The sequence below is a fragment of the Toxotes jaculatrix genome, chromosome 2, assembly GCF_017976425.1.
Source record: "Toxotes jaculatrix isolate fToxJac2 chromosome 2, fToxJac2.pri, whole genome shotgun sequence".
NCBI lineage: Eukaryota > Metazoa > Chordata > Actinopteri > Toxotidae > Toxotes > Toxotes jaculatrix.
In genome coordinates this window covers 21,014,280-21,039,883 of record NC_054395.1, presented here as the reverse complement: position 1 = coordinate 21,039,883, position 25,604 = coordinate 21,014,280, and the positions used below count along the sequence as shown (strand labels likewise).

Genomic DNA, 25,604 nt, shown 5'->3' with positions numbered 1-25,604 from the left:
GGCTCACTTTTCGCAGAAAGTGTTTCACAAGGATTAAAAGCCCCAGAATTTTTTTTTTCACTATAATGGACTAGAGGAAGTAAGTTCAGCCTATTTATCTTAGTTCAGTTCAGGTGCTTCGTGATTAGTATGGCAATAGCACTGCATCAGCTGAGGATAACTTTGAACATACAGACCATCTCTCTTATAATATGCAGCTTCAACATGAAGAACCGAAAACTCCAGCCAACTCCAGAAATCTTCTGTTCCCTGTTTTCCTAAAATAGGATTCAGTCCCTTTAGATCGATTGCCTGCTCTTGTAATGTAGTTTTGGCTCTGAAGCCAATTATTTTAGCAAATCCATTACTATCATATAAAAAAAGAGAAATTAAAATAGAGAAAGAATAAAAAGAATGTTTCTGTGCAGCAGGTATAGCATTCAGCAAACATTTACAAATCTTATCTAGCAGAAAACAGAGGTGCATCCTCCAGTGATCCATCATACATATACATATCTCATACAAACCTGTTACATTAATCTGGCAGCACAAAACAATGACTCTCTATCCGCGCTCTGCTTATCTGGCAAATAGTGAAGTACAGAAATCAGGAGTGTCAACAAACCAAAAACAAACAGCAATTGGACTGCTCTTCAAAGACAGCATCTCTTTGATCAAACACAGCACAGCACTTTGAACACTGAGGAAAAAAGCACAACCACAAAATTTGAACTGAAGTGACAAATACTTCACGCAGCTGTGACGCAAACCCAGGGGGACAATACTTTGTATAGCTTTTCTTTTTTTTTTTTTTTTTAAATTGAGTGTAACATGCTTCAAATGACAGAATTACACACTACAACAACAACGACAACAGAGATGAAAGATGCTGAAGAAGGACTTGCATGAACTGCCATGAAAGAACATAAGTGTGTGGGATGAGAACATTAAGTCGATGACATGAAGGCCCAAAGAGAGCATATGGGTGGTCGGGGATGAAGGGATATTCAAAAGCTGATGAGACAAACAGTAGCCTCAAAAGAAACAAATCAATTTCTCAAAGTCCAAGCATCCATAATGTTTTGAGATTGTGGTTTAATCTCAATGCACACATTGAGTGGGACTAAGGATTGCACTGAGATTGAATAGGATTAGATGTAATCCTTCATATAATGTCAAAGAGAAGTTGTCAGTAGCCGCACATCTCTCAAAGGAAAGCATGCCATTAGAGGAGGGGCCTTTGATTATTTCTAAATCCTTAATTAAAACATGACTCTTTTCAACCCTGAGGAGAAAAAAAAATATTGTTGTGCAACTTGAATGTAAAATTCACAAGCAAAAAAGGTGGAAACCTAAAATCAAATGGGCAACCATGCATGAAACTGTGACAGACGAGCTCTTTGACAGCACTGACTTTCATCACTATTAAACTCTCAGGGATTAAGCAAAATCCGTTAGACTACGAGAGCACTGTATTGTAATGCGCCACTCTGTTTAATCACACTACTGCTGACTTTTTCATATTTAGGAAAATTAAAAATGTTTTCGCTACGGTAAACAGCATCTAAATTTGTGAACAAAGATTATGTAACATGCAGTTATGTGTCCATGTGATGTAAGATCTTGTGTTTCAGGGGTAGTGTACTACACACATTACATGGTATGATGAGTTGGGGTTACGTTTTAGGAGATTACCACAAGGATAAAAACCAGGTACTTTGTCAATTTCAGTGTTTTCAAATCCCTCTAATCTGGTTCTGCTCCCTGACACAGCGCACACAGCTGGGCTGGGATTTATTATTTCTGATATGGTTAGCAGATGGGTTAAAACACAGAGAACATGATGTGAGCATTTCATGAAGGGTTTTCTGTTTCACAGGAGGTCCACAGGTGACCCTGCTTATGTAAGCACACTGCTGATTTAGGAATCAACCTCAGCGTAGGCAGCATGTCAGTTAGGGTGAGTGAAGTATCCTGATGCCATTTGGTATCCAGCATTTTATTTTAACCTTGTGACAGCAAGTACTTTACAGACAATGGGAGGCCTCAGCAGTGCATTTTGAAATAAATAGATAAAATAAAGCAGAGGTATAAAAAGCACACTACAAATGATTATTCTGCTCCATCAAATTGTTACAAATATTCCTGCTCATCTGAAACAAGAGGAGGTAGCTGACAGACAGATTTAGCTTGCTGAAATCAGGAGCATTACAATATTCCCTATTTCGTATGTACAAGTCAGGGCTGTCACTTTATATTCAAAATTCAAAGTTTTTGTCTGCAGGTTTGAAAAAAATGTTGCGTGAAATAGGATGTCTAAATTGTAATGACTTGTTCGAATTCAAAATTTACCGTCTATAATCTTGACTCATTGCATGCCCTATTGACCTAAGGGCACTAGAGAGCAAAGCCGTACTAATCCAATAATCACGACACCAAAGCATGCATGGCAGGTAGCAATACGCTATTTAGATATGTGGCAATATGCTTTATGGGTTGCATTTGAATTAGATCAATTTACATACTAGTTACATGACACATTCACAAATTATCAGATAATCCCACTAACTGCACTTTAAAATAGCATCAGAATTTCCAGTCTACACAGATAGGTGTAACCTGTATGGCTCACTCATTCTGTTTCCTGCAAATTATCCAAACAAAATACCCAGATGTAAAGCAAGGACCCCTTGATGCTTGAAAAGATGCCCTTCTCCGAAGCAAAACACTCCATCAGGCTTCAATTAAAGCATGCACTTCCCTTTCCAGATTAATTGTTTCCCCTAGTTCGGCTGGGCTCCCAGGGAATCGAAATCATCTTATTCAAGAATCTAATTACTGTGAAAGGGGAGTTTTACTCTGAATAGCACAAGCTGAATTGCTTTCACTCGCGGAGGGCTGCCTCGAGTGTCAACAGGGGCTATTACTGAACTGTCAAAACAGTCATCAGGCAGAAGTGGAGGCATCCAGCTGTGGCAGATACATACACATCTTTGAGACACTGTGACACCCACATACACAAGCTCAGCAGAGGCCCAATGTTACAGAATTGACTCTAAAACCCTTATTTCATTCTAATTGGACACTTAACTCGGAAGATGTGCTTGAGAAATGCATACAGCATTCATTTCATAACAGTCCACCAACTGGCTATACTATACTGTCCTGTTTTTTTTTTTTTTAGGAAGTAGGAGATTGCTGGTTCCCAAAAAAACAATGATAAATAAAAATGGACTGCTGCACAAAAGACAGCAGACTGTTTATCATACCTCTCAGCTGAATACGGATGCAAACCATGTTCTGTGTTCTCAAAGCAGCTGGATGTCATACAGGATGCTGGCTTCAGTCAGATCGCTGTGGGGAACATTGCACATGAACGTCTCATTAATCAAATGTATAGATATATCACATTTCCCTGCGAACAAACAAATGAGCATATGCAGTGATACACCATGATCCAAGCCATTAGATCAGGGAACAGTCTCCTGGCTTTCTCTCTGTCTCTCTGAGGCTGTTTTGTGCTTCAGTAAGTAGAATTTAGTTGGATATTATAAGATCTGACAAGCACAATGACTCAAAGTATTTTAGGTTTTATAGTGTTGCTCGTGAGCACATTGCTACATCATCCTCTTGTCTTTTTATTTTTCCTTAGTGTTGTGTCTTTTCTTCCACCGGCTTTATTGTATTATGTTGTAACGGTGCTTCTCTTGTTATTATCTGTCACACTTGTCCACTAAAAAGACAACAATGAACTTTGATGAATTATGGCTTTATTATTTCCATTAAAAAAGACCTTTACTGTCAGAGACAGTATCGGCACCCTAAAATGCCTTATACCGTCAGTGATACTCAATAATGTACTTTATGGTACCATTTTTCAGGTATACTGGCAGCATGGCTCTAGGGATGGCAATGTCAGCCTGTGGTTTGGTACCACTTTCCTCCAGGCTGAAATATCTCAACAGCTATTCGATGGATTGCTATGAAATTTTGCACAGACATTCATAATCCCCAAAGGATGAAACCGTCTACCTTTGGTGATGCCCTGACTTTTTCTCTACCGCCACCATGAGGTTGTCAATGGATTGTTGGATGGATTGCCATGAAATTAGGGACACACATCCATGTTCCCCTCAGGATGAACTGTAACAACTTTGGTGATCCCCTAACCTTTGAATCTAGTGCCATCATCGGGTCAAAATTTTAATTTATGACCAATTACCCTCAAAACTGATCCCCGTCAGTCTCAGCTGTACTTTGTGATTAGTTCTAATTAGCAAATTTTAGCATGCTAACACATCAACAAGTTGACAACAAGTTAGCTCTATCATTGTGAGCACATTAGTATGCTGATGTTAACATTTAGCTCAGAGCACTTCTGTGCAGTACAGACTCACAGAGCCGCCAGCATGGCTGTAGACTGTTATAGTATCACTATGCTGCTTGTATTTCTAATACTCATACAGATACAGGTGGCTGATGTTGCCTCATAAAACATTACTGGATTATGTTATTTTTCTGTGCAAATACAGTCACTTCTATTGTTTAGTGTGTCTAACCCCACAACAAAGTGTTGCCTCCATAGGAGCTTTACATAAGCCACATTACTTAGCCCCATCCAGAGACAATGTTATCTTGTAGCCTGCAAACTAAAAGTATGAAAAATGGCGGTGGAAATTGGAGGATATCCATAATCTGAGCCATTGGGGTATGTAACAAGAGAAGTGATACTCAGATACACTCATACCAGAGCAGAGCTATGTTTCATTCTGGCCTGAAGCCCTACATCCTGCAAAGGTGCCTCTTCAAGTAACGCCTAATCTCTAAAAAGCTCGCTGATGCAATTTGACCAACTTTGGAACTGTGCACAGGGTGAATATGTTTTGCTTGACCTGGTTATTACTTCCCCTGTATGTCCTCATCCAGTGAAATCTGTTTTAATTTTAACAGATGGAATCAAATGACAATGTGCATGTCTGTAGAAAGGGGTTGCTTGTAGTCAGAGATGAAAGAAGTATTCGGATTCCCCTTTATTCAAGTAAAGATAACTTCAAGTATTGAAGTACAATTCCAAGGTGCTTGTACTTCACTGCAAAACAAAGGAGGTGTGTAAAGTACCTACATTCAGCTTAACACTGACCAATTACAACAGTAAGTAATGTTATCAAACAATTCAATGTATTATTGGTAGTGTAACACTTTACGGAGTGCTTCTACAGTATGAGGACTTCTACTTCTTCTAATTTAAGTATATTTCGCAGATTTTGCTTTTAACTAGTGAATACAGCTGTTAAATTATTGCAGTGGAGTTAAAATACAACATGTGCCTCTGAAATGCGGGGGAGTATAAGCATAAAAAATATAGAAATACACAAGAAAAGTAGGTTACAACCGTGGACTGGATGCTCAAAACGGTGCTTATGTAAATGTACTTTCCACCGCTGCTCACAGTGATAAATCCACCAACTCTCTGGATCCCCTCAGATGTACAGAGCATTTTAACCTTTCACTGCATTGTTTTCTTTTTAACGTAAATGTAAAGGCTCCAAGAAACACCTGCTTTACCTGCTAATGGCGACGGACAAACTTTGCAGCTAAGCTAGCCGGTGAGCACAGTGGAGCTATTTAGCCCCTAAAAAGCGAGATATAGTTTCCTGATGATAAAGTGGAGGACAACACAGAGATAAAAAAAAAAAGGGGGGGGGGGGGGGGGGGGGGAGAGAATATTAGACTTACATTCATCAGGTGTCTCCGTATCTCCTGGATGTGTAAACGAGTTTGTGCTAACACGTTAGCCTCATTAACTCCTCAGGTGAAAAGTCCATGTTGTGTTTGCAGCTTGTTTCCGCTGCCCGCAAATGACCCACGCGTCGGTTCAAGCATGTTCATTTACGCATCTGCTTGTGCACAATGTAAAAATACTCCATTACCAGTAAGAGCCTTGAAAATGTTACTTAAGTAAAAACAAGGAAAATGTACTTGAAAGTTGTTTTTTTTTAAATCAATTGTTTGGTTGGTAGAAATTCAGAAAATAGTGAGAAATGCCCATTACAATTACCAAGTGTCCAAAGTGACCCCTGTTTGGTTTTTTTTGTTTGTTTTTTTTTTTTGTTTTGTTTTGTTTTTTTTGTTTTTTTTTTTGTTCAACTAGCAGTCGAAACTTCAAAATCATTAAAAATAGATTTGAATTATTGAAATAATTAGGAGGAATACCAGCAAATAATCACATTTTAGATTCTGGAACCATGAAATGTTTGGTAAATTATTTGAATAATGGCTTTTCAAAGTAGTTCCCAATTAATTTTCTGTTAACTGACTAATCTGTTAATGGACTCAGCTTGTTACAGCTCAGCTTGTGCTTGTTAGGTAATTTAGTTTCATATGTTTTGTATGTTAAATCTTAATTTGTAAAGTGACTAAATTGTCAAATAATTGAAGTATGGAGTGAAAAGAAAACACTCCACACATATGTGGAGTCGAAGTATCTAAGTGCAGCACCTTAATAAATATACTTACTTAAAGCCCACCACTGCTTTTATTGGAGAGGTCCAAATATTATGTTACACACAAAAAAATATACACAACAGACGTGGACTTTGGGATGTTTATGTGCACTCTGTACTTTTTGTATTTTCCTTTGTATTATATTAACACCTCTGAGGATGCCTCAGACGATGCACACAACCAAAACTGCCAAGACAGTATTTGTGGTGGGCAGATTCAGAGAGTAAATGTAACTGAGTGGGGTGTTGCTGAAACAAAACATTCTTGCTCAGTAAGCCAAACCCAAGTAAATAAGGGTTTGTGTGATGGCTCTCAGCTACAATTGATTTACTGGCCAAAACAAAAAAAACATGTTATCACAGTTTCTAAAGTCACCATGGCATGACTGCTGCACAACTGGAATGGGGCTCTGGAGATAAAGTGTTAACCTATTTTACGAATTAAGAGGAAATAGCGCCATCTGGTGTTTCTCTCCATCAGAACCTCCACTGAGTTAATGAAACAACACAATAAACCCACACAGAGAGGACATCAACCCTCTAAATGACTCCTTCAATAGTGGTACAGTTGGAGAGCCAGTGGCACTCAGCATGGAGTCTCAAAAGGTTTTTAAGTGCTGCATCCCCTCCAAACTGCTCTGTACACACAGCTTACACTGCTGGAGAAAATAGATTTAACCGATTTCTACCGTGGTGCCCTGTGCCTTATGTCATTGTCAGAAGTTAATTTTTTTCCACAGTATGTAATAGCTTGTTTTTAATATACTTGTTAACACATTGTTTTTATAATGAGTACCAAGACACCTGGAGATTCCCATAGAAATCTGACCTGTTCATTCATATGAGAATGTTTAAATTTCATAATGTTATTTAAGGCGTGTTTTGTTTTCCACATTATCCGCACATTACTACTATTTACCAGACATACAAATCGTAAACATACAGATTAAAATGTAGACTTTGAGTGAAAGGACAGTAAGACAGGTGTGATTTATATTTTTAATGGTTTGCTTGACACTGTCATCAAACCTGTCACACAAACAAGATTTGAAATGTTTTATTTGAATAGAATTTAGGACAACCAAATATGTAAAATAAAAAAAGAAAACCAACAGCAAAAGTGAAATTTAATTCACTAGTTTTTTTTTTTTTCCTTAAAAAAATATCAGCCTTTCCCCTTGTTCACAAACCGTTTCAAAACTGGAACAAACAGAAATAACATGATAAATTCCAAGAAGCTGGAAGGCCATTAACATTTGTTGGCAAATATAAATATAGTGGTTTGAACAGGGTCTCAAATAGCTCACATGGAAAGAGTGTACATACAGTTTACACGACAGTAGGACACTCGGCACCGTCTGTATCAATTTTTATTAATGTAGAAAACCAGGATCCTTATTTACTGATTTAAATCATTGTGTTTATGACAAGGAAATATATACATTCAGCCAGCTCTAATTGTCTCTGGAGTATGGCGTTTGTGTTGCCCCTTTGATCCTGCTGATTGTCTATTCAGGGGCATAATTGTGAGAAAATGAGTAGTCCGAGTAGTAATTCTGTGTCCCGCCCCTGCCTGCTGGGTAACCCCAAGAGCAGGGTCCACCTCCAGTCCCGTCCCCCCTATCATGTCCTCGTCCTAGCCGAGGCCAAAGTCCTTGTGGGATTCCTCTCCCTCGATAGCTCCCTAAAGAACCAGGACCCATAGCTCCCCGCATAGGCCCATGGTCCATCTGTCCAGGGATCCCACCTATACTACCGTAGCCCACACCACACAATGGATGTGGAGGTAACTTAGGTCTTAATACTGAGCCCTCCCTGGTGGCCACTGTGGGCATACCCACAGACGGTCCAAGGTTGTCAGCGCAGTTCACCTGAGTCCTTCCCCCTTGACTACCAGGGGGGCCGCCTCCACGGGTTTCCCCAGTCTTAGGGAGCCCACTGGGTTCCAAAAGACCAGATGTGACCCCACCCTGGCCACTGCCAGTTTCAGACGTGCTGGTCCCTGCAGTGCCCCATACACCCTCCCCAGGTCCACTGAGTGTCCTATCGGGTTGCGTGGGAGTCCCGCTTGCATTTTTAGGAATGCCAGCCATGTAACCTGGCTGGACTGTGTCACTATGTTCTGTGTAAGGGAGGGAGGTGGTGAGCGGAGAGTTTCCAGTAGCCCCAGCCCCGCCAGTGTCCGAGCCATATGTGTGACCCAGCATCATGAGGTGAGGTGGAGGGGGAGGTTTGACCTCCAAGGGTAGGGAAGCTAGGTTGGCAAGAGGTCCTGCTGTGGCCATGACTGGGACTGGGGGGGCTGGGACTGGGGCAGAGGCCGTAACTGGGGGGCGATACTCCTGTTCCTGGATGCTGCTGCAGGGTGATGCTGGATAGGCAGGGGAAGCCGCATAGCTAGAAGAGCCAGTGTAGGATGACCACGATGCAGAAGGACACAGGAAGCTCTGGTGGGGATTCACTGGAAAACCTCCCGGTGACAAGCTGCCAATGTCTGAAGAGCCCATGCCTATCTGGTTGGTGGCTTTGAACTGAGAGATGGCTGTTTTGAGAGCGCTGTAGTCAGACAATGTTGGAGTTCTCTCAGGGGTGACCTGCTGGTCTGGGAGCGGAGGACGAAACTCCTCCACATCTGGTGGGGGCGGCTGTGGAGGCTTCTCCTTCTCGACTTGCTGGTTCCGTTCTGAGGGATCTGTTATAGCGGGTGGCTCACCATCATCAGAGTCTAATGACATGTCCTCCTCTTCCACACACTCATCATTGACTACTGGGAGAGCAGGAGAGGGCAGAGAAAGAGAGAGACGTGAAAAGGGAGAAGGGTAAGATATCATCAGCAGATATGATACAGATGCCCAAAAAGCATCATGTGTTTGAAAGAAAAAACTCTGCTGATGGTTTAAACATAACTTTAACTGGCAATATAACTGCACAAAACAAAAGGCACTTTAGCAAACAATTTAGAAATTTCGGCAAAATGACATGAAATCCTGGAGTGCTGCTGTTGATGCTACCCACCAGTAGAGGGCGGCGTTGGAAGCTCATTCTGATTAATGGAGCCAATCAGACTGTGGAAACCGCTCATAATGTCATCAATGCTCGCTATCACTATTCCATTTCTGGAGTACTGTAGGAACATCTCAAATGGCCTCTCTGCAAAAACACATCAAAACAATAAATACTTTCGTATCGGTCTAATGATGTTTATAATTTATTCCAACAGAATGCATAGAAGAAAATACATCTTACACGAACGTCTCAACATTTTGATGTGTAAATATGTCTTTTGTTGCTTGTGGCAGATGAAGTTAATGATGATGAGGATGAAGATACCTGTGAGGAAGATAAGGTGCCGCTGCTGCGTGTGCTGAGCTTGGAGTTTGATCAGGCATTCAAGATCTGGAGCCTGACGTGACTGGGTGTCACACTCGTGATAAGGGAGAAATTCCACAAGGTGCTTCTTTTGATAGGCTGTCAGAAGGTTCAGCAGCCCCATGGCGTTGGTGTTTAACCTTTAACAGAACAGCAAAAGTAGGTCCATACAGTGTCGAGATGTTTCTTCACACACCCAATATGGCTTATCATTTTTATGTGATTACTATTTTGGAAATAGATATTGAGATACTGACCTCCCCAGCTCTTTAAGCTTCTTCTGGGACTTGCAGTGTACCTTCCACTGCCAGGGGTGTTCAGGGGTGCTCTGCTCCTCCAAGAACTTCAGCAGCCCCTGCAAACGATCTGGACAAAACGAAGCAACACGAGCTATGAAGTATCACTGAGCTGATATTTCCATGAACTCACACAGCTCCAACACAGAAAAAAAAATAACTTACCCTGGGTGATAAGGTCAGGGTTTAGGACAAACTCGTCAGACACCATGAAACCTCCAGAAACAAAGAGCTCATTGTATGTGTGGTTCTTGACATCGTCCAGAGTGTCCACTCCAGCGAAACTCACTGAAGGCAACTTCTTCAAAGATACTAGGGCTGGGATCTGCAGGGGGGGAAAAATGAAATTTTTACACTTGAATTGCTTTTTGTTTAAAAACATCAGTCATATCGGAAAATAAATTGTATTTTCAAGTAATATATATACGTACATACATATATACTGACACAACATGCAAAAAACACTGTCCTTTTAAATAATTAAACTCAGCAACTCTGGAGATTGAAGGAAAAAAAAACCAACACCGTGCAATTCAACGAAGAAGCCATTATTTCTGTTTGATCACTGACTGGCTCAGCTGATGCCGGGTCATCTGAACTACAGATCAGAGGTGTGATGAAGAAGGTGACTGGAAGTGACCCTACCTTGTGCACGTGTGCAGCGATGTCCTCGTTCTGAATGATGATGAGGAGCTTATCTAAACTACCGCTGTTTTCCAGAAACGTCTGCGGGCTGCACTCACTGTTGCCAAGACTTTTCAAGTACTCCTTTGTGCCAGACAGGAGAGACGTAATTGTTAGAGACAGACAGATGAATGTGTCCTCCACTCTTACACATACAAGTGCTAACTGACTGACAGATGCAGCAAGCGCTGAGCACTGGGACACAGAACACATAGTGACAAAGAGGAACTAGTTTAGCCTTTCACATTTCTGTATGTTCACTTGTATGTGCCTGTGCAAAGCACTACTACAGAAAGCTGAAAGCTGGCTCCTTGCCCCCCGACCCCAAAAAATTGAAAACATGATCCAGAATAAGTCTAAAAATGAAGAATATGAAAGAAATTGGAGGCACAACTATGCAAAATGGAAAGTAATCATGACACTATGTCATTCATCGAATAAAATGCTCCAGTTTCTCAAAAGTGACGATTTTTCATTTTATATAAATGTTAATATTTCTGGGTTTTGGTTTTTGATTGGATAAAACAAGCAATATAAAGACATCATTTAGGTTTCAGGGAATTTATAAGGGACAATTTTCCCTTTATCTGACATTTTTTAAACTAAATAATAAATTGTAACAGAAATACGAAGACTGATAATCTTCTTTCAAGGCCACAATGGAAACTTGCATTGTACCTTTATCTCCTTGCAGACAGTGCTCTCCTCCCCCTCATCTCCAGAGTAGATGTAGAATTTCACTGTATTCTTGGTGACATCCTTAAAGATTTCCACCAGACTGCTGAAAACCTCAGGCTTCAGCTGACCAATGAGGCTCCCAGCCAGCAGGCCAGACCCGCTGCCAGAAGCAGAGCCTGGGTTTTGGGAGTTGGGGTCTGGAGAGTCTGCTGTGACATGAGAGGGAGAATAGATCTCTCCCCCCAACTCTGTTGATGTACCGTCTGTTTTAGCCTTTGTGGATGCATTTTCTTTGACAGAGCCCATTTTACCACCCTGAGAGGAGGTGGTACTCTTTGACACGGAGGGCTCTGCTTTAGTTTTGGAAGTCTGGATGGGCAAGGGGGGTGGTGTTGTAAGATTAGACGTTGTCACCGGGGGAGGTGGAGAAGTGACCTTGGAAGGAGCAGGTGGGAGTGGGATCAACTTGTCCATCTTCTCACACAGTGCTTTGACATGCCCCTGAATGGGGACGGGGGAGACATAGGGTACAACAAAGTCTGAGAAGCAGCTGTTGGGGAGCCAGCAGTGGCGTGGAGGCAACCGTGGTGGTAGTTGCGAGGTATAGCAGATGTGGTGAGTCTGCATGATGTTTTTAATGTCAGATGTGAGGCTATGAATTTCCTGGTTGAGTATGGTGTCCAGGCTGATGGAGGGCCTGAAGGGAACCTCCTCTTCCACTGGTAACGTGGGTGGCGCAGACGCCTTTTTTACTTCCGCGACTGCAGGCGTCTTCGGGTCTGGGTGACTGTCTGCCACTATGACAGCCTCCGGCTCGGGCTTCGGCTCAGGAAAAGGTTGCGCTTTGTCTGAAGAAAAGCAGACAGGAAACTTGTCACAGCGATGCCTTGTGAACCTTGTGATCTAAATATGCCTGCAAGGGAGAGGTCTGTGTGAACTGACTGCTTTGAGGTACCTTCATTGACGGGGATAACCCAGTTCTGGTTATCTGAGGTGTGAGCTTGCTCTGGTGGGGAGCCTGCACTGAATGGACTACCAGGGCTACAGTCCATGTCCTCCTGAAGAAAGAGAACACCGGTAGTTATTTTTAGGTCTATGAACACATTTAAGACATGGGAAAATATTCTAAAATTATAACGCTACAATCAGCTGATCTCACCTCTGTGTAGTTTGTTTGTAATGCTGGCTCATTTTGTTTCCTAAGATCTGGGTCAGGGAAGGGAGGCTCAGCCCTGCCTGAACCCGTCGACGGTTCACCGTGGTTTGACTGCACCGATATCGAACCCTGAGCCACGGCTTTGTTGAGAGTGGCCAGGAGGATCTTGAGGAGGCGCTGGGTCTCGCTGACCGCTGAGGTGTTGGTGTTGCCACGGGCCCTTAGATCAGTGTCATAGATGCCCATGCTTTCCATTACTGCTGTCAGATTGTCGCTGTGTTCACCTTCATCTCCCATCTCCCCTGCCTGGGTGCCTAGCAAGACACACACACACACACAATTAATTTGATGCTTTTAGCTCTTTAACAGCTAGAGCTAAAATTCTATGTATTATACATGAATTGTGAAGAGAGTTATGGATTATTGCAAATTTGACAACTTCTACAAGTTAAAATACTGTTTAAGGTGCAGACGGAAACTACCCTAAATTCAGACATACAGACAGGTGACAAAGGAAAAACCTGAAAACGAGTGGAGAAAGAGAATGACAATGGCCCCCGTCCATAGGGAACAAGGGGTAAGTGAATGTTTTGATGAGTATGAAAATGATGCGAATCATAGGCTATGACCTTTGCAGTCAACACATCTCAACCCAGCTGAACACCTATGGGAGATTTTAGAACGTCATGTGAAACGGCACTCTCCACAACCATCATGAAAACACCAAACAAGGGAACATCTTTTGGTGTTCAGTGTCCATGTGTTAGTGTCCATCCCTCGAGCAGAGTTTCAGAAACTTGTAGAACCAATGCTAAGGCACTCTAAAACTGGTCTGGCAGCATGTGATAGCCCAACACCTTACTAAGACACCAGTGTCCCAGGGTACTGCACCGACACACAGGAATATGAACAGCTACCTGGATTAGAAATAAAAATACAAGCATCCTGACATGAAAGTATTTAAAAATCATATAGTAATTTAATTTTTGTGTAAATCAATACACTAAACTTAATATAGTGCCAATGGGCAGCAAATGTCTTTCTTACTTGCAACTGAATAACTGAGAACTAATCAGGCTGTTATGAAAGTAATGTAATATTCATTCTTTCAGAGGAGCTGACTTTTCAGTCTCTGCGGAAATTCCCAAACAACAAAAACTACACTATTACACTATTTAAAATCAAGCTACACAGACAGCTGCAGCCCTCCTCACCTCGACTGGTTTCCCCATTGCTCAGTGGATCAATGCGTTGGTGTTTGTTCATGCCTCCCCTCTCATCTCCCTCAAACTTCCTCTTCAGATTGTTGGCGTCCCAGGCCCCATCCTCTCCCCGTTCCTTCCCAGGGTCCTTTATTAGTGCTTTTTTATGGAGCTGAATCAGCTTTAGAAGCTGTTTCATCTTGTCTTTATCATACTCGTTCTGAGACAGCCGTAACCTCTGGGGCTGAGGCTGGGACTCAATGTGGGACTTGTGCTGCAACTGGGCTCCATTTGAATGGGCCAACCCTTGCCTCCGCCTGTTGCTGTCTGGCAGAGGTTTCTCTTGGACTGGTCTCCCTGCTGGTCTCTCTGCCCTGTCTGAGCCCCTGTCCGAGCCGCCCCAGTCAGAAACGGGGCTGTATTCCACTGGGGCCGGTGCAGGCGTGGGTACGGGGTTCTGTATTCTTTCAATGATGTCCTTTGCTTTGTTTAGAGGTAACATATAGTTGGCAGGGGTGTGGATGTAAGAACGCAGCACAGCATCCATGTTAAATTTGGGTCTGGGAACTGGGAGCGGGTTGGTCCGATCGTCCACGTTATATTTGTAGTCGGGCAGGATGAACGGCCGCACCGTGCCTGAGTCCATACGCGTTAGGTAATCCGTGGCCTGACGCTCCACCCCAGAGCTCAGGTCCTTGCCTGGGTTGGGGCGCAGCTTGAACAGGGCATAGTGCAGAGCAGGGATGAAGGGCTCCATGGAGGACAGGACAGCGGGCTGGGGCTCCGCCGTCAGTGGCTCCGGCTCAAACAGTCTGGATGCTGAAACGAAAAACACATCAGTGTCAGGCGATAAATAACAGCCCTAAACAGCAGTCAAGGCAATGGCATGGACGCTTCTCAACTTTGTTTTTGACTTTCTTAAAAATGGAGAAGCAGACAGGTTTCAGTAGACAGACAGTGAGGAAGACATCACATTCAAACAGTAACTGTTTTCTGATAAAATACTCTAGTAGAAAGTTTGATGCAGAGGCTGGCAAAGAAGCTCTGTCAGAAAAAGGATGGACAGATACTGAATAATACTTACAATACTTAACAACCATCCTTGACTCCTGAAAGATGAATAACGCTTGCAGGTTCTTCTCAGCTCGCCCCCGCCGCTCTAGAAAACAAACAGCAACTTTTTTAAAGCTGAACCCTCACTGGAGGAAACAAGTAGGTGTTAAGCTGACACAACAGAGAATTATATGAGGAAAGTAAAGGAACAAAAAGCATTTTCATACCTTTGGACTCAACCATCTGAGCTGAGGAAAGCAGGAAGAGGAAGCCCCTGTCATACAGGGATTTCACCAGCACCTGATTAAGAAGAAGTGGCACTTCAGTCAGGGCGTGTCATTATCAGACCATATGAGCCATCAAAAAATCAGTGTACTGCTCGACAGGTTTGCACTTACTTCTTGTGTACACTTGTACTACGTGAAACAATACGTTACAAATCTAACTTTCATTCTTGTCCTTCTGAGAGCTATCTCACATTTTGCAGCAAGACAAACTCAAAGAAAAGTTTCTTGTTTGAATACAGGACATCCTGTGTCTCTGAACTCAATTCAGCACTGAGTTTATTTTGTTAAGAAACTGTGATTTAGTGCACCAATTATGTATCTTTTTTAGAAGCTGCATGCGTGATAACCTGGTAGGTAACAGCTACATGGTGACTCACCATCCTGTCTCTCTCCAGCTTGTTGACCAGGGCCGCCAGGCTGCCGCTGGTCGGTTTGCCTTTTCCATCCACCACCTCAAACAGACTGCAGGACATCCCACACTTCATCACTGTGGACAGGGAGCAGTAAATTGGAATACAAAGTGGGCACATAACTCCTCTGTGTTTATTTTCTCTATGCTCAGTTTTATGTGGCGAACACTTTGTTCATTACTTGAATGGATTTAGTGAGATTTTTTATAACGCACAATACAGAGCATTACCGCCCACATGCTCAGGACGCTGTTCTACCATTTTATTATGAGATATACACGTGTGGACTGGACTGACCTTCCCGTGATACTCTGTAGGTGTCCCAAGAAAAGAGCACAGAGGGAATCTTTCGCTTCACCTGCTCTAGCTGCATGCCCCGATTCACCTCCAGCTTCTCAGGCCTGCAGGGGAGCACATGCAGATTTATCAGAGAGCAAATCATAACAAATCCCAGAGGGAAAAGACCATTGTCTGTATATTGCACAGTTGAATTCAAATTTCCACTTCTCACCTACAAGATATGTGTAGTGTTTAAGTTCAGGGCATTAAAACTTTTGTGGCAAAAAGTGTCTTTAATGATTAACAGAGGATGTTTTCTAAAGATACACAGATTATATAGGAGAGGCTACAGGCTATAGGGTTACTCACAGTTTGAAAGGAAGGTAGGGGCGTGAGGAGGATCGTAAACAGATTGGGAATAACTCCTGGCCCTTGTTCACTAGAGGACCACTCCACACAGTGTAGCAGTTCTTCCCTGCAACAACATCAGCAGCACAAAGATCAGAGAATGCAAGGCCCATGACTTTTCAGAACTTCAGGTTTGTCACTGAGAAGACACATCTTCTGACATATGCTCTTTGGATAATTTTGGGGGTGCAACACTTGAAATGGACTCTTCTTTAACTGACTAGCTGTGAGCATGCTAGTCGCGGTTTTAAGTTAAAGAAGTAACATTACAATACTGATTCAAATGACAGCAGTTATTGATTATCCTGTTGCAGAGTGTTTTCCGCTCCTGGTGTGAAATGGTCTTTTTACATATCCCAGCTTACTCAAACATGACACTAATTTAAGACAACACACAAAGATCTTTTTTAAAAAAAAAACATATTTATGGCATATATAAGATTAAAAAATGGTTTACCTCTACTTCCTTCAGGGGAAATAGTGTTAAACCTGTTAAGGAGAGAAACAAAAAGCCTGTTTACAAACACAGAACGCAGCAGAAACATTGTGTATGTCTTGCCAGCCTCCTCAACCACCTGACAGCGTTTGCTGAGTTTCACCATTTCCTGCAGGAATATATACCTGTGTGCAGTCAGAGGAGCTGCAGCAGCCTCCTTTCCTTTGTACTTAAAGGAAACCACAGCGTAGGGGCACACGTGCCTGGGCCGTGCCTTGATCTCATCAAACGCAAACTCATAAAAATATTGCTAAAAGACAATGAGTGAGACGCATTAAAACACAGAAATTTAAGAGCCTAAAAAATATACTTAAAAAATAAAATAAAATACACACACAATACATACAATAGGTGAATGAAATAGAAGCAGCGCTTACCTGTGTGAGCTCAAAAGCTCTGTAAGACAGCAAAGACGTAACCCTATTGGCACTTTTTGACAAGTGGCAGTCAAACTTGGGTGTGGGCTCCATTGCATTCTTAGGCATGTTCTCATAGATGTGCTTTATTCGGCCCTGAGACACAAAACATACGAGCTGACATGAAGTCTCGCAAGAATTAGAAATCAATGTCAGTAATTTCATAATGAGAACAGAATGGCGACCGTACCCTCATAACTTTAAAAATGATCATGTCTCCAGACGAGCCCACTTCAAAAGGATTGATTTGTAACAAATCAGAATGTTTGGAGAGATAAACACCTACAATGACAATATAACAGTATTAGAGGAAAAGTGCCAAGTAATAATTGTTGATACTTTTGAGAAACAATCCATCCAATTTAGTTCCTGACTGGGTACTCAGTTGCGGAAGAAAAAAAAAAACACTTAACTCATGTATTGTTACATATGTTACAGAGATTTCCAGCTGTTGATAAGCCATGTTTGCGCTGGTTTCAGTTATAATTTCATCAGGTAAAGATACTAATAAAACATCCTCAAATGCAGACAAATAAAAAAATGTTAATTTTTAAAATAAATCCATCAAGAAAAGCAAACTGTTTTATCACAAGAGTGGTAATTAAAAAAACGCATCCTTCCATCTACTTCTATTCATAGTCTACTTTTGAACCAACAGCAACATGCAAGAGACCAACTTACCCACTGATGGATTTCCTAGTGTAGTAATCCTGGAGTGTCCAACCGACAAACCCTTCTCACAGATCCACTGGAGCTAGACACACAAGGGAACAAACAAAGCTCAGAATCATGCTTTAAAAACCCACTGTGCTTTATAACTTGTCCATCATCTTTTATATGAGTGAGTAAGGATTCGCAGACAGGCTAACCTTGGATTTGTCTGGATAAAGGAAGCAGTACGACTCAGTCAGTTCTTGTTCGGTCCGCCCCTCTTGCTTCATCTCTCTCCGCTTCTCGATGAACTGGCACACAGAGGGAGCAGACAGTAAATGAGATACAGAAGTCTGAACCTCACAAAGTCTTAGTACTTATACACATGGCTCTGGTAGAATGTGTAACTTGGAAGATCACATGCTGAAAACATTTTATTGCAGCCTGCCCTCAGCATGTGGTCTTTTCTCTCGCATGAGTTACAAAAGCATTCGTGGAATTAAAACACTGCTGAGTTGTTTAAGCATTGAAGACAGCTAAGTATGATCTTGCTAAATTCTGATTCAACCTACAAAAGGGTTCCATGAATAAAAAACGGAGCAACTGAAATGCTCATGTTGAAGCTGTGGGGTACAAGGAGACAATTACCAACCTCCTTCTCCAGCAGTTCATTGTGAATGAGCCTGGCCTTGCAGTAGGAGAAGGTTCCTCGTGATGATGAGTCTAGGTAAAATGAGGAGACAATCTTCACAAGGTCCTCAAACTCCCGGCTGTCAGGGGGCAGAAACTGGTACAAGCCTGCACACACAGAGGTCAGTCAGTGGATTAGCATATAGCATCTGCAGCATAGACCTGTGTGCATGTGTGAAGTTAACTTGCCGGGGACAGCCACATCAGACTGACCATCAAACACCCTGTTCATTTATAAAGCTATCTGGTGTGACGACTGTATGCCTACAATATTCTATCTTACAGGGGAAGAACATACACATGTCTGTATTTTTGAAACTTAGCTCAATATTTGAGTCGCATGTTCTTGTATAAAATACATCAGGTACAGGTGGGAGTGATGTGAACTGGGTGCTCGCAGGCAAGAATTCACTGTGTGTTTACAGCTCAGGGGGAGTCGAAATGAACCAGCAGCATCCTATGCCAAACTTATTCCTATCTGTGAAAGCCAGCTCATCACAACAGGTTACTGAAATGTTCTTTGGAAGAGAAAGAGTTGCCAGAATCGGAAAAACACTGATCAGCAACGGTAAAAACAGGAATGTCTAACAACAACAAAACCCTGCACAGGTGAGCAAACCTTGCATCTGTCTTTATTTACATAAGGTTTATCATGCCGATCAAAACACATGCAAAGAAGTGAAACCACCAGGCTACCTGGGGGGAGGATCAGCAGCTTCAAACTGTGGGGCAACACATAGTAAACATCCCTCAAGTGAGCTAAAAGGATGAAGACTGGAGAGAGGCCAGTGGAATGCACACACAGCCAAGTCTGTCTCACAATTGCTAAGTTTCCAACTTGGGCAATAAGTTATTTTATACATTTGCACCCTGCTGGTGGAACAGCTGACCACTGCTTATGAGATGCTCAAAGCGATAACTTCACCCGCTTTGTCTCAACTTTGCACATGTATTTATATATTTTCACATAACTTGTTTTACAGCAGGGTTTGTGACAACCACTGTCCATCTGACACTTTCCTAAGGGTGCTTCCACCTTTTTGGGAGACGGGGCCATTGCATGAGGCTGCACAGACTAATGCTCTGTGGGGCATGAGGGTGAGGTGCTCTGTAATGCCAGTGACTTCAAGCTGGGACAAGGGGTGGGCATCCCTACTTATACTGCATTCAAAATGTCATGGTTCAGTGAAAACGTTTTACATAGACGGGTGGGGTGGATAAATCCATGCCCTTCACTGAGGTCAATGAGACACCCACATGTTGTCAGGTGATGGCTGCAACATACTCATAACTCCTGCAGCGTTTTTCAACCAGACTATGGTGCCATGAAAAGGTGAAGAAACCAAACAAGGTGGGCTTTCAAACGGGCAGTCCTCAAAGTGCCGCTTTCAGGCGCCTTCACAGCAACGTAGCTGCCTGCTGCTGACTGACTGGTAACTTGGATACCTGAGTCCAGCAACCACAGCTATGTCTGCTAAAACAACTCACGCTACATCAGTCGAGACAATCCGTGTGCTTAAACTGCATGACGCCGATGTGATTCAAACCTAAAATATCAGTTTGTTAAACTCTATTAAACCAGCGAGACCAGCCAGCTAGCTAGCAGGCTAGCAACATGCAGCAGCAGAATTATGAAAGACAGTACAGGCTCTGTTCAAAATAGCAGCGATATGGCACCACCTTTCCGTTCTCTTATCTTCCTCGGAATTTGGAAATTTCTCCGTGGCAGCTCCTCGCTCGGTCTCTGGCCAGGCAAGGGAGAACTGTTAAAGCTCCGGGCGTCCGTTCCTGCGCTCCTCCGCCGCTCAGGGGTTTCTTGTTCGGGCATTACACTGTCTCCACATCCAGCCTGATCGCCATTTTGGTTGGCTGTGGCCGAGGTGGCGGCTGAATTCTTCTGGGGTTCGCCGCCGTCGCGGTGGAGTTCGCCCGTCTCTGCACATTCTGAGTCCTTTTTCCCCACCGCGCTGGGGTTCAGGGCCATTTTCGGGCACCGTGCACGTATTACGGGCAGTGTAGCTCTAACGATTACGGCGCCGCTTCACACACACTCTCTCCTCCTCACCCAGCCTCCGCCATTGTGAAAATGACGTACACGTTCTTCTCCACCACTGCAAAACGCTGCCGTCACTATGTTTACATACGAGAGATTCCGCGCCGCCCAGCGGCGGAGACAGGTACTGCGAGAACTGATGTACTGATGGGATGTGAGTGGACACGGTAGTGAAACAGAAAACAATGCTCACATTTAACAACTCACAGCAAGAATAAGATGTAGGATGCAGCCAAATATGCGAAGTCCTGCTACGAATGACCTGATTATACATAATTACCCTACATTTTGACCTCTTATTTTTACACCACAATGTATTACTTTTATTTCTCTAACACCTATTTAAGGCCTATTTTACCACACCTTTACTCCATACACTGAGATGGTAATAGCTGACAAGTTCTATACTCACTAAACTGTAAAACCTTGTAGGCTGATGTAAATTCCACTGTTGTAATACTTCATTCTACCACCAGGTGACGACAAAGAGGCAAAGACTCTTCTTCTATCTCCCAAGAAAGAGATAAAAAAAATTATGCCGTTTTAGATGTAATTTTTTTTTCATGAAATAAGTAAATTAATCAATAAATTATTTATTTTTCATATTTTGCAATTTTCTGTATTCACATTCCAAAATTGAGTAATTACAATAATTAAGACTCTTGATTATTTTTTTTCACTTTCTTAAAGACCCATTTAACCACAGGAGTCACTGAAACAAAGTAAATTTTTACACAATGCATTTACATGTCACTGTAGATATTTAGAGAACTGAAAAGTACATAGTTTTTTATACAAATAATATTACAAGGCATAAAGTACATAAAACAAACAAACAAGAACAAGGCAAACAAGTGACTATCTGTGTCACTGTATCTCTGACAACTGTAAATGTGCATTCACATGGGGTTAACCATGCTGCCCCTGCTGTAAACATCAAACTCCTTGTAGCGGAGGTAATCTTTCAGCCTGGGAGGAAGAGGAAGGAAGTTGATGAAAACTGGGGCTCTCAAGCGCAGCCGACTGAGATGCTCCCTTATCCGCAACCGACACAGGTGTTTCAGGGTCCGTGCATTCCCTGAGTGTAAATAAAGCCAGCAAAGTCAGTGAATACACATAAAATCATCACCACATGTTTGTTAACATGTCAGAAAGTAACTATTGAGGGATCATGTCAGTTCTTACTTTGGATGTGACAGATCTCTGGCCACTGTTTCAGCTCTTCCAAGGTTTCCTTAAGTTTGGTGCAGAAGGAGACATGGTCGGTGTAGTCCAGCATGATGCGTACCACCTGAGCTGATAAGTGCTTAAGCCAGGACACAGTTATCACCTCACAGAACTACAACACACAGAGACACATGTGGCAGTCAAAGAGAAACCTTGAAAGAAAATATTACTCCATTACCCCCCCGTATTCTGCTCTTTATAGCTCCAATCTCTAAGACAAGCTTTGTCTCACCACCATGTCTTTGATGACTGAGGTCGTCCAAGGAGGGTAGTCATGAGAGCTGTCACCATACGGACAGTCAAAGCAGCGCTTGACATCATATCCATGGTTCAGAATCATTCTCAGCATGACCTCGTCTCTCAAGGCATACTGCAGAGCTGAGGGGAAGTGAGTGGTGTTGACACGGGAGTAGTAGTTTACATTTGCCCCAAACTTCAGCAGTGTGTTGATCAGTTCATAGTTGCCCTGTCTAAGAGCCACCTGCAAACAGCTGACAGGATCCTGGTTCACCATTGCCCCAGCTTCTAACAGCAAGCGGGTGCACTGAAGATCATTGTTGGACACAGCAAAAAAGAGGGCAGACCTGCGCTCATCATCATAGTTGCGACGCACCCTTGGGTGCAGCATGAAGTTTGGATCGTAGCCAGCTTTGAGCAGCATCTCCACACACTGGGCATGTCCCCCAGCAGCTGCAGAATGGAGAGGACTCATCCCACTTTCCTTTACAGCTTCCAGTTTAGTCACTGGGATGAGGTGCTCCAGTGCCCTGTCACAGAGGAGTCCTCATTTAATAACATGACAGTGATTCAAAGTCTATTTAAAAAGTGGGAAAGCTTGTGGTGTAACATAGATAAGCCTCACAGTCTGTGTCCATGGTATGCCACACGGTGAATTGGCAGGTGGCCACTGTAAAGAGGTATGTTGGGATCTGCTCCATGGTCGAGCAGAATGGAGATTATGTCAGGGTTTCCTGATGCTGCTGCATCAAACAAAATAGTGCCCGACTCAGATTCACACCACACATGGGCTCCTACAAGATGAATACAAATAGTAATACACATTTAATTTCCACACCTGAAAGGAGTATGGACGATTAATCCACTACTGAATTAAGACATTTCTCTGCACAGCCACAGTACGAGTTTCTGACAACTTTTCTGAAAAGCCAAAATGCAAAATTTTTTTGTTATTCTTTTTCTATTGCACCATAAATTGTCAGAGCAACTCAGTAAGTGAGCTAATGGAAACGCATAAAATGATTTTATCTCCATAGCGGAGATTAAATCACCTAATTTCATTATTACCTTTCTGTAATAGGACCTCCACCACATTTAAATGTCCATTTTGTGCAGCCAGAGCCAGGGGAGTTTTCTTTTTGATGTCACATGCGTTTGGGTTGGCACCAGACTCTAGGAGCAGGTAGACAAAGTTCTCCAAGCCTAAAAAAGCGCACTCATGTAGAGCTGTCCTGTTTAGCGGTCCTGTTTGGTCAACTTTGGCACTGTAGCGAATCAGTAGTGTGGCAAGGTCATACTGGTCATTCAGAATAGCTAAGAAATATAGAGTAGGAGAGAGAGAGAGAGAGAGAGAGAGAGAGAGAGAGAGAGAGAGAGAGAGAGAGAGAGAGAGAGAGAGAACTTAGGAAATACTGTATGTTTAGTATAAAATAAGGTGCATTTTGAATTCAGATGAATTTTTGTGTCAGATACCTGCCACTAGCGGAGAATCCTGCTCGTCATTCTGGAGATCCGGGATACAACCGTTCTGTAACAGGAATGTAGCATTGTCTCTGAGTCCGTGGACCACGGCTAGAAACAGTGGCGTCTCACCCTTTAGAGTGCGACACTGGGCTGCACCAGGTGGTGATGCTGGAACCCAAACATTCAACAACTAATCAACATGCAGAATTTAATGAGAAGAGTCTGCATGATGAAATATTACGGTCATACTTATAACAGCTTTACTACCTGAGAATATAATCTCTAACACCCTTTTATTCTGATGCACTGCAGCCTCATGCAGGGGGATCCATCCTCGTTCATCAACTCTGGACAGAGTCTCTGGTTGCACTGCCAGTCTGTTCAGTGCATCCTCATCACCTGTATATGAAGACAGGAAATCGCATCAACAGAAAGATTCATGGCTGTCTGAATCAGCTTTGTCAGGTTAAAAAACAACAGCTTACCCTCCTTAATTGCTTTGAAGATCTCATCAGGATCTTCACTGGGTTTCAGATCACTATCAAGAGACATTGCACAAAATATTAATTCAAACAATGAACAAGAGATTCACAATGTTAAGAAAGAGACATTTAATACCGGGTGCTTAGAGATTTACCTTGGATTCAGTCCTTTGAGTTTTCTATATTGAATCAGACTTTGTTCAATTATATATTGCGTTGCCTCGTCTTCATCCAAGTCGTCCTCTGACTGATAAAAGTCATCTTCTGTCTCTGTGCTCATCTGAAATGCACAAGGACTAGCTCCAGGGAGACACAACCATAAAGCAAACAAGACCATTAAATTGGGTACCTGAGAACTCACACACCACTTACAGCCCTGAATACTGACAGAGAAAAGTGAACTGTAGCACAGTGCAGCTAAGCAGGGAATAGCTGCAGTCAATCATATTCATGTTGTTAAATTGGATGTCAAAATGAGTTCCTGCAGAGAATTTGCTGTATTTCCCTTTCAGCATAGCCCAAACAAAAGTATGGTGGTCCCTGCTGCACAGCCCATAAACAACTGATGGTATCATTTCACTGCTCTGCTTAAACAGGAATCTATAAGGTAGCAGAGGAAATGACATAAAGAACAGAGACACAAGATTTTCACAGTACTACAAATGCTATTAAATAACCTGGAAATTCAACAACGTGACATGGAAATTCACCAGCTACGGATCAAGTTCAATAGGTTAATCTCTTCTACAACAGCAATGGCCTTCAAGCTCCACATTAATGAGTCTAGTTCTTCTCTAAATGCATATTCATTATCTGGTGGTTACCTTCAGTCAAACAGCAGTGCTCCCTCGGTAGTTTTTATAACAGTATAGCCAGTGGGCTTCTCAGTATCCACACAAACTGGAGCTATTTATATCTCTTCTACTATAAATATCAGATCACGGGGTCTTTGCTGACAGCACCAAGCTTTGACCCACTGAACACAGCAACAACTGCCACCATTCAGCTCACATGCACATTCTTTCAACATAAGCACTGCCAAAAAAAAAAAAAACAACTAACAAACACAGCTGAATCACTTTTTCTGTAACTTCTATCATCAAAACAGGCAAAAGATAGTGTACTAAATTTAATTTCAGACTGATTTTTTTTACTTTAAGTACTAATCCTGAGATTGCCCTTATTTACATTTGCATAAGTTTGCGTATAAATTGTAGTGGTATATGGTGTATATCAAGCTCGGTTTCTCTGGGAAACATTGTTTATGCAATAATCATCCATAAGAAATTTGTCTTTTAAATCAATATTGTTGCTGTATTGTTTTCTGTGCTAGAAAACTGCAAAGTTTTAGTATACCGGTAATAAAGACAGTGCAGCAGATCATAACCTACACATCAATGGCTTATGAGGTCTTCACAAGTCTGTAGACAGTATCAGCTCACAATTTGAAACCAAAAGAAAAGCAGGTGACAAATGGATGCATGTGGGCATTGAGAAAACAAAGACAGAGCCCGACAGGTAAGAAAGGCACAGTATGTACAGAATATTTACTCAGACACGTATCAGTTTACACAAGCAAGATCG

General features: G+C 42.4%; 2 protein-coding genes across 5 annotated transcripts; both read right to left on the bottom strand.

Annotated features, from left to right (window-relative positions):
- Positions 1-7,469: 7,469 nt before the first annotated feature.
- On the bottom strand, positions 7,470-20,626 carry tasorb (transcription activation suppressor b). 3 transcript variants are annotated; one of them, XM_041058189.1, is made up of 23 exons: positions 20,238-20,626; positions 18,520-18,665; positions 18,086-18,178; positions 17,898-17,970; positions 17,407-17,498; positions 17,178-17,312; positions 16,926-17,050; positions 16,762-16,793; positions 16,266-16,371; positions 15,915-16,018; positions 15,585-15,694; positions 15,148-15,220; positions 14,952-15,026; positions 13,880-14,686; positions 12,669-12,979; positions 12,465-12,567; positions 11,510-12,357; positions 10,793-10,915; positions 10,313-10,472; positions 10,109-10,217; positions 9,813-9,991; positions 9,498-9,632; positions 7,470-9,249 (listed from the first exon to the last, which is right to left on the bottom strand). In XM_041058189.1, the coding sequence occupies exons 1-23, from the start codon at positions 20,539-20,541 to the stop codon at positions 7,991-7,993; spliced, it is 5,502 nt and encodes a 1,833-aa protein (XP_040914123.1). In that variant the 5' UTR covers positions 20,542-20,626; the 3' UTR covers positions 7,470-7,990. The 3 variants fall into 3 exon arrangements, with proteins under 3 accessions (XP_040914123.1, XP_040914131.1, XP_040914139.1); XM_041058197.1 differs by having other exon boundaries at positions 7,470-9,246; XM_041058205.1 differs by having other exon boundaries at positions 12,465-12,564.
- Positions 20,627-21,233: 607 nt separating this feature from the next.
- On the bottom strand, positions 21,234-24,897 carry asb14b (ankyrin repeat and SOCS box containing 14b). Of its 2 annotated transcripts, XM_041053337.1 has the most exons (10): positions 24,845-24,897; positions 24,176-24,320; positions 24,024-24,076; positions 23,806-23,937; positions 23,548-23,706; positions 23,143-23,388; positions 22,700-22,868; positions 22,070-22,604; positions 21,796-21,949; positions 21,234-21,688 (listed from the first exon to the last, which is right to left on the bottom strand). In XM_041053337.1, the coding sequence occupies exons 2-10, from the start codon at positions 24,298-24,300 to the stop codon at positions 21,510-21,512; spliced, it is 1,752 nt and encodes a 583-aa protein (XP_040909271.1). In that variant the 5' UTR covers positions 24,301-24,320; positions 24,845-24,897; the 3' UTR covers positions 21,234-21,509. The 2 variants fall into 2 exon arrangements, with proteins under 2 accessions (XP_040909271.1, XP_040909262.1); XM_041053328.1 differs by lacking the exon at positions 24,845-24,897 and having other exon boundaries at positions 24,176-24,332.
- Positions 24,898-25,604: the final 707 nt, after the last annotated feature.

Coding starts and splice junctions, on each gene's coding strand:
- tasorb (XM_041058189.1), bottom strand. CDS start 20,541: ATGGCCCTGAACCCCAGCGCGGTGGGGAAAAAGGACTCAGAATGTGCA. Junction 15,221..15,584: donor AGCTGGAGAGAGACAGGATG/GTGAGTCACCAT, acceptor CTTCTTAATCAG/GTGCTGGTGAAATCCCTGTA. Junction 12,568..12,668: donor TACAAACAAACTACACAGAG/GTGAGATCAGCT, acceptor CTCTTTCTTCAG/GAGGACATGGACTGTAGCCC.
- asb14b (XM_041053337.1), bottom strand. CDS start 24,300: ATGAGCACAGAGACAGAAGATGACTTTTATCAGTCAGAGGACGACTTG. Junction 23,389..23,547: donor GGATTCTCCGCTAGTGGCAG/GTATCTGACACA, acceptor TATATTTCTTAG/CTATTCTGAATGACCAGTAT. Junction 22,605..22,699: donor GCATACCATGGACACAGACT/GTGAGGCTTATC, acceptor CCTCTGTGACAG/GGCACTGGAGCACCTCATCC.